The sequence below is a fragment of the Magallana gigas genome, chromosome 4 (genome assembly GCF_963853765.1).
Source record: "Magallana gigas chromosome 4, xbMagGiga1.1, whole genome shotgun sequence".
Taxonomy (NCBI): Eukaryota; Metazoa; Mollusca; class Bivalvia; order Ostreida; family Ostreidae; genus Magallana; species Magallana gigas.
The window spans coordinates 16,291,936-16,301,040 of NC_088856.1; the positions used below are offsets into that span (position 1 = coordinate 16,291,936).

At 29.3% G+C, this 9,105-nt stretch overlaps 1 protein-coding gene across 2 annotated transcripts; it reads right to left on the reverse strand.

The window, feature by feature from the left end:
• Window positions 1–2,364: 2,364 nt before the first annotated feature.
• Window positions 2,365–7,147, reverse strand: LOC105340162 (uncharacterized). Of its 2 annotated transcripts, none has more exons than XM_034451802.2 (6): window positions 7,056–7,147; window positions 5,703–5,771; window positions 5,458–5,556; window positions 4,452–4,548; window positions 3,115–3,226; window positions 2,365–3,024 (listed from the first exon to the last, which is right to left on the reverse strand). In XM_034451802.2, the coding sequence occupies exons 1-6, from the start codon at window positions 7,072–7,074 to the stop codon at window positions 2,737–2,739; spliced, it is 684 nt and encodes a 227-aa protein (XP_034307693.1). In that variant the 5' UTR covers window positions 7,075–7,147; the 3' UTR covers window positions 2,365–2,736. The 2 variants fall into 2 exon arrangements, with proteins under 2 accessions (XP_034307693.1, XP_034307692.1); XM_034451801.2 differs by lacking the exon at window positions 7,056–7,147 and adding an exon at window positions 6,536–6,952.
• Window positions 7,148–9,105: the final 1,958 nt, after the last annotated feature.

The following is a 9,105-nucleotide window of genomic DNA, read 5'->3' on the forward strand; positions in this document are numbered from 1 at the left end:
TCAATTGTACCTATCTTCAATTCATTGCATTTGTACCTATCTTCAAATCAATTGTACCTATCTTCAAATGAATTAAAGATAGGTATAATTGAATTGTACCTATCTCTAATTCAATTTGAAGATAGGTACAATTGAATTGGAGATAGGTACAATTGAATTGAAGATAGGTACAATAATTTGAAGATAGGTACAAATATTTGAATATATGTTAATTTGGCGTACCATATATTACACGTCAAGCTCCGAGTTAAAATCAAGATACAAAGGTTTGCTTACTATTCTTTGTTTGAACACCGAGCTGAGGCCATCCTGTTGTTAGTTTACGTTTTAAATACTGAATAGCAACAACAAAATAGATTATAATGGGGAAAACCCTTAAATTTTTTGAATGTTTGCTATTTGAGGAACTGAGCGCACTGAGGTAGAACAATTTTTTTTCTTTCACTTAATAGAGACATTTTTAAAAATAAAATACAATAACCAGTAAGTAATTGAGGAAGAAAATGTACCCATATGCCCTCATATATGTTGTTCGCTTTAGGGAAATAAATAGAATAAAGGAAACTGGAAGTTAACAGTGAATCTCTACCGAAAATCTTGCAACGGATTCATTTATTTTCGGTAACAAGGGTAATCCATAAAGGTACATATGTCAACAATTAAGTGTATGCAAAAATACATCTATGTGTAAAATTCGGATATTTATTTTTTTGTTATTCTAGGAGAGGCCGTAAGGCACAATATCCTCTGAACGTCCATATAATACCATTGCTGCTTAGGTGAGCGATGTGGCCCATCAGCCTTTTGTTTAAATTTATTTTAGAATTTTAACTGCTCACTTACATATTTTGATTTTTGAAATTACCTAATTATTTTTGTCTTTTTTCTTTGTTGTACAAAAATATAATAATTGTCAATCGTTTTATTTTATTTCGTACATTCGCAGTCTCTACTTGGTTTTCCTCCTCCATATGACGTGTCTTGATGCTTTTTCTGCAGTTATTCATGCCTTCGATATCCTTCAGCAAGACAGTATGCTCATCCTGTGTGGCATACAAATATGTCACAGGACTTGTATTACTGTTATGTAATTCATTTTCCTTCTTGTAATTAATAACTGTACGTTCCTTTTTTTTCTTCTTGGATAGAAACAACTATATCCCTTTGTCGCATTAGTTAACCGATAGTGTCCTTCACAAGACAACAATAAGCATAACGTGTTTGAGCACTCAAAATGCATATGGATTGCAAAATATTTTAGTCACTTGCGCATTGATGATTGAACACTTTGAGTTTCTTCTCATATAATAATAGATCTAAGTACAATTTAATTAAATTTGATGGCAAGCGTCTGTAAAGTAAGGGGAATAAAAGTATTGACAACCATGATCCTACCGTATAGGCAATGGCTTTCCAGGTATATATCTGCAGCATAAATAATTACATGATTATTACGGAAATTGAATTTACGATTACGATTGGCAAAGAAGCAAATAAGTTAAAATTTTGTTTCATGCCTTAAGAGTAAGATTTGTTTAACCCACGTGTTTGCAAATGAATTCTATGCAGCTTTTGGGTTAATGATGTGCAGTGACTTTGAACCAGATCAACATGAAGGTCATAGGAGATCTCCTTGTAATCGGCTTTAGACAATATATTATTTCCCATTTGCTTAATCTTGCTCAGCTTGTGCAAAATGCCTCTATGTAAGAGGTAAACAAAAGTTTAAGTTATTAAGGTTTTGGACTAGGTCAAAGCAAAACTCTGAAACAGTTTTCTCGTCAAAAAGTTCTTTTTCAAATTGGTCCCTTTGAGATGGTCACCATCTCAATGCTGCCTAGTTCGAAATGGGTTGTTATTTTTTGCAATCTTTCCTTGGTCATTTGTAAAAGTAGTAGTTACTACATGTTCATAACCTTTCAGATACAGAGACAATCTCAGAATATATTCCTAATTTTTTTCTATTCGATTAGGTAAATTTTGGGTTTTTCACATAGGAAAGGACTATATATGGTTTCGGCCTAAAATGTCCCCCTAAAATGAACATTGTCATTTTACTGTAATTCTTTGTACAAATATACATTTGAAGTTTTTTTCTTAATTTTCATCTTGATTTTAAAGCCCACAATTAAAATAATATGACATCATAAAGTTGACCTTTTCCCGCCATTTTCTCATTTTTAGCATAAAACGGCTTGTTTTGAGGCAGTATTTCTTTAAGGAAACATTGAGCGACTGCTTGAACAAACAAAATATTTTCACCAAAGATGTATCTCCCCAATACTTATAAGTGACAAAAAGTTCGTTCTTGTTCAAAGAGTCGCTCTGAATTTCCCATTCGAAAAAAGATAAGAAAAATGTCAATTATTGATTGATTTTGATTGAATTATTAAAATAGTGTCAATTCTGACGTCATATACAGCCAGTGAGTGCATATAAATCAAATAACTAGGTGAAAAACATACATCATGTCATCTCTTTTATAAAATAATGCAACAAATTAATGTATCCGAATCATTTTAAAAATAGCGAATATCATATATATTCTTTAGTTAGTCGATGGATGAAACAATATCAAATAGTAGAATATATTAATGAAAACTATTATGCAAATACATTTAGTCTGTGTTTAAAAAAGTCCAAAATTTACCTTTGAATCATTTTAGCACATTCAGTCAATTTAACATCCTATTTTTTTTATGTGTGTATCATAGCTATGAAGATTGTTATATAGCATTATTCATTTATCGCTATTTTTTCTACAATATAATAGTCATCACTCTTTTCATTTCCATCTACCGGTGAGTTCACACATTCACCTGCACTTTGACCTTTCTGGTCATCAGTATCATCACTTTGAGCATTCATCGGTTCATAACCGTCCATCTTGTTGGATACCACCAATGCTAAACGATCGTATTTGCCGCTTTTATTTTCCTTGTTTAATCCAATAAATTGATTGTCCACATCTTTTCTCGAACTGGATTGCTCTCGCTGTTTTACTGGTTCTCCTTCTTTGCCTATCTATACTCGAAATACACATAGCAATATAAATAAAAATATTTTTGTTATGGAAACGTACTAAAATTTTCACATATTACATGAAATTCTTACTGTAATATCTTTTATTTCATTGTATGTCGTGTTTTCTCCGTTTTGCTCTTTTGTGTTTTCTTCAACTGTGCCATCACCAGGATCATATACCGGGTTTGTTATCATGCGATTCCTGAAAGAAGATATTACATTGCTTTGTGTGGTTTTTGGTTCTATTTATTTGCATTATAAGCAAATCGAGTTCATATTTTGTACAAAAAGTGTTTTTAATTTATAGTTTTTTAATTTGTTAGATTTTATAATTAAATGAAATATCATAGCACAGCAGTCAAATTATTACAATTATCTCAACTTTCATTCAAGATGCGCATTCTTATTTTGAAATTATAACACACATACAATTTTTGGTAAAGAGTTTGAATTAAAGAAAGTAATAAAACACCTAAACATTGTAAAAACAGAAGACCTCAAATCTTTTTAAACGCATTTTTACAAATGTAATGTGAAATGTCTTCCTTATAGATCAATTTTTTTTTCTCAGTGCGACAAATGGGGGTCAGTACAGCAAACAGGAAATTAGGTAAGTGTCCTTAAACGTTGCTATTAATTTTTTTTTACATGGAAATACTGAGAAGTTAATATTTTTTCATCATGGCAAATGTGTTATTACATATGCACGAAACGACTCTCACATTTTCAATGATTATTAATTTTTAAATGATCGGCCCATTAATGGGAAAGATACAAAAGTTTTCCAACGGCAAATTGTTACTTTTTAAAAATCTTCATTCAAGTAAAACATGCACATCTTGTACAATGCTGATTGATTGTTTTTCTTACAGTTAAAAGATCGTGATGCATAACAATATTAGCATTAATATCGAATGTATATATAATAGAAAAACCATTTTTTAGGGTTTCAAAATTTTAGTTGCTGGCTCTGTAGAGACCCTATAGTCATCATTTTGTCTTTCATTCCGTCTGTTTGTATATCTATCTTACATCACTGTTTTTTGTAACAACTGTTTTCTTCCTTTTACCACATCTGGCTCTTAATTCGCCCAATTTTGTATATAAGTTAAGAATTCGCATTGATCTTGAACCAACATTCTCGACCAAAGGTAAAGATTAAAGCAGACATCATTTTCAATGACCTGAACAGTTTCACGGCTTGATGTAAAAGGAATGAATGATCAAGGTTACATGTATTTAATTTTTCTAGGAGAACACTAAAAATAATAAAAATATATTACTAAAAATATATTGGGAGATTTTCAAATTTGATAAATATCTTTCCTAAATTAATAAGAATAGCGAATGACCGGGAAAAATGATCAAAAGTCACATTTCGATGTGGTTGTCCACCTAGCTTTTTGAATAACTGTGTTAGGGCTTACGTTTCTTTACAAACTGCGCGCCATATACACACAAATACCAGGACTGTAACGACTGATCCAAACACCATTCCTCCACCTGCTGCACCGATGATTGTACCTGCATAATAATGGATCAGAGGGTGATTAAGATATTAAGCAAACTTGTTTTTTATGAAAAATAAAGGGTATGCATTTTTCATTGATACAATGATATTTTAGTTGTTTTCTAGTTCGTATTCAATTCAGCACTTGATTTTAAAGTTCGTTTCTGTAGACTACCTTTGCTTGATCATCACAATTTTTATAAATGATAAACAAATGAGAGATAAATCAGATTGTTCAAGTGTTTGCTTAGACAACTGTGTGAATAACATTTTTCGGTGTACATTTAGAGTTTTATTCATTTCATTGCTGATGTATATTGCTCAGATTAAAATGTATTCAAATATTAAATTTATTGATCAGATGTAATCTTTATCTTTTATATTTACATAATACACAAGGACTTTGATGCACCAAAAAAGATATTCGCATTATAATTTCCATTTGAAATGCATTCTAACTGCAAACAAGGTAAAATGCCAATTCTTGCATAAAGTGTAACTTTTTATGGCTAAGCTTGATTATAAAATGTAGATAGTGTTTGATTTAAATACAGCTGTATTTGTTGATAAATGAAAACTTTTTCAATCAAAAAGAAAGTATTTCTTTTAAGTAGTCTTCATTTAATTTAATGCAAAGTGTTAATGGATTACAAGTATATAAACAGGGTTTTAATCCATTTTTTAAATAAATATCTTACTGTTTATAAATTCGTGATATTTAAGTCTATTGAAATCCGAGTTCTAATTTAAATCCATTTGCATATCGTATATTAAAGTGGTTAACAAGCCAAAATATCATGATTTTATTTAAAATTATAGATATACATGTAAAATTGAGTTAAAAGAAATCCGAACTTTTAATTTCTAGACATCTTTATTATACCATTAACAAAATATATTTATTGATATATATCCCCTTTTACCTATATTTGTGACAGGTTTTGCTACTGGTACAACCTTTGTCGTATTGGTACATGTTGTATTTGTCAAGTTTTCCATTGCATCACAATCACAACAAATATCTGTGACAATTAAAAAAAAATTTCAGACAGCTGTTTCATTTTTTTACAATAAAAATTGTAAACAAAAAGACCAGTTTAATAACTACTTATTGTGAAACATAAAAAAAATTAATCATGATATGCAAAATGATTTTAAACAAACTTACAACTGCAAACGAAAGATGAACTAGGTCGTATAAGGGGCGTTAGCAGTAGAACAAGTATGCACCTCTTTACTGGAAAGTAATATGTACAGTAAAACACGCTTATAACGAAGTTCCAGGGACGGGTGATTTTGCTTCGTTATAAACATAATTCATTATATCCGTCAAGTTCACAACATGTAATATAGTCACAGGGAATGAAAATCACTTCGCTATAAGCGTCAATTCATTATAAGCGTGTTCGCTATAACCGTGTTTTACTGTATAACATAAATAAGTCGTATCTTAAATTTTTGCAGATCATATATTTTACTGTTATTATGAATTAGAATATTTGTAAAAACAGATTTCAGCTCTCCTACTGAAATCAGTTACAATGGCAAGCATAAAAATCAATGCAGCATGAAGACACATACATTTACGTCACTGCTGTTAGAAATGAAATATAATAGTCTCAATGTTTTATAAAATCATGAATGACACGGTATCAAAGAATTGCTTTTCAACTCAAACAAACGTTGAAACCTTTAACTATCTATTATAATGAATTATTATACGCTTACGCTCTCTAAATTCCCCATTCACTAAAACATACGCAAGTAAAGTAACAATTATAAAGTTTTTTAAAATTCAAAATTACTAGGTATTTGCATATATTGTTTTTTCGTATGTTTGGTAAATTTGTCCGTAACCAACTGACAATGATTATATTTACTTATTAAAGTGTGATGACTTACACATGCGCGACAAACAACAATACTTGTCAACATTGTTGAAGTGTTATTATACATGTATGCATATTTTGCACAAGTTGTAAATACATAAAATTTACTTACTTGTAGATATCTTGAATAGCAATAAAATTGCAATGTGCATTTTTCCGATAAAATATCTGCGTATAAACTCAATAGTATTACATAATCTGAGTCTGTGTTTATACAGCAACACAGACAGTAGAGCGTGTGACTATTGAGTCAACTTAAATGACTGAAATATCAGTCATACACATGTAAACAATTAACATGGTAAATAGGTAGGAAACATTATTCATTCGATCATTCCTTCCTTGTATGCGTCGCCTTCATTTGGTGTATGTATCAATCGAAATTTACTCGTCTTACAACAATCGAGAACAGTTTTCATTTGTAAACTTTCGAAACTTGACACCTTAATCATTTTAATTTTCAGATTGTAAACTTTTCGTAAATGAAAGCTTAACAAAGACCAGGTATGACAATAGCTATAAATTATTGCTAAAAGCCAAAAAAAATTCTCACATCGCTATGCCCACGTAGGAAAAGAAGTAAAAAAAAATACTGTAATTCAAAACGCAAACTGGTTAAAAGGTTAACTTACGGAATATAAATGTAACCATTGTCTTCTATCGATCAAATCAGCTGCCTGTTGAATTTCCTTGAGCACGAAATGCAACTGAAGTCACGGATATGGAAAAAGATGCGATTGCAATAATGACTTTTCGACAATTTATGCTGACACCAATGTACTCTAAATGCCAGGAGTGATGCAAGATCTGGAATGTGACTGCAACAGAATATTGCTGATATGTACACGAAAGTGTAAGCCTCTGGTTAAAGTGTATTTAACGTTAAATTGATCATCAAATATGCCAATATCATACCATTGCAGGTTTTTAACAACACTACTTTATACCGTATTTTAAAAAAAAAAACTTTTCAAGAAATTGACGCGAAGCCTTGTGTTGAAATATGTCACTGAAAATTCAAAATTCAATTTTCTTACATTTCTTAAGTGATTCACTTATCCCAATATATTTCTCATTTATTTTTTCATATGATGTTTAATTTTGATAGAAAGATTGATAACTTTAATTTTGATAGAAAGATAATATACATACTTCTGGTCCCAGATTCAATTATGATGTGCATAATAAAAAGGCGCAGTCACTTTGATTCATTAATGTATTTAAATAATATTTGTTTGTCGGGGAAGTGTTTGTGGTTTCTAATAAATACAAATTAAAATCTTAATCTAATTCCCATACAAGGAAGGTAAACAAATACAATAAATACTCATTCAAATGTTTAAAAAGAGCATTTTTTATGATTAAATCTAGTACGGAAGAATTATATAACTGTATGACAAAGAGAGCATACGTTAACAAAAGAATAATTTAACACAGACTGAAGTCAAATCAAAAAATGTTAATACATTAACTTAATAAATGTTTTACTTTTGTGGAAAAAAACAAAAGTAATACAAACTCAAAATTCTGACTTTAGGCTATTATCAGTTTACGATCGACCCTGAATTTCTCGAAATCAGTTTATTTCAAGCTTGGTCTTCAATCCTAAGAAATTACTTGGGAGTTATAATATTATTCAATTATTAATTTTTTTTTATTTTTAGCTGAGCTGAATATTTTACCTTGCTCAGTCAAAAGTGAGCTCTTTGAATTTCCAGTGCTATCCTCTTTATATTAAATGTAAACAAATGCTTGATTATGTATTTAACTTAGGGAAAAACCGGGGCCAGGAACTGTTGATCTGTTCTGAAAATATTTTGTCAATGAAATGTTAAATATTATTAGAATTTTTCCAGAAAAGTAGAACTATTGAGTTTTATCAAAATTAAAACATAGGTAGTCACAGATTACAAAGCTCACCGAGACAACGCATCATCTAAATAAGACCACTTTTATCATCTTATATGAAAAATCATATTTAATGCTCTTGGATAAACATGGGTACTGTTTTGACATAATATCGTATTATTATATCATATGATAAAAAAGTGTATGATAACCATATGTTCATTTCATACTGTATTGTAAGATACAATATTATCAATACAATTATATAAAATACATATTGTATCCTATTATACTTGCAATATATATCATATAATAAAATAAGATACTGTAATAAATAGTGATGTAATATGAAATTTTAACATATAATGTTCCGTTTTATTGTGTTATACATTATTGTATTTGATCACATAATACAATATCATAATAAATGATATATGATACATACAGTTTTATATAAAACAATAATATCACATAATGCATAAAATTGTGTAACATATGATATTATATTGTCTAATACGATATTGTATTGTATGATATTGATACATAAAATGATATTGTATCATATGATATAATATAATTTAATACAACAGTATAACATATCATATGATACAATACCTTGTGATATAGTTAAATAATACAATATTATATACAATATCGTACAATATTGTAATAGATGATGCAATATATTATATTTAATAACATTTGATACAATTTCATGTGACATAATAATATGTTATGAAACCAATATGATATAATACAAAATCATATAATACACTATCGTATATCATATAACACAATATCATATGATACGATACTATATAGTATATTATCATA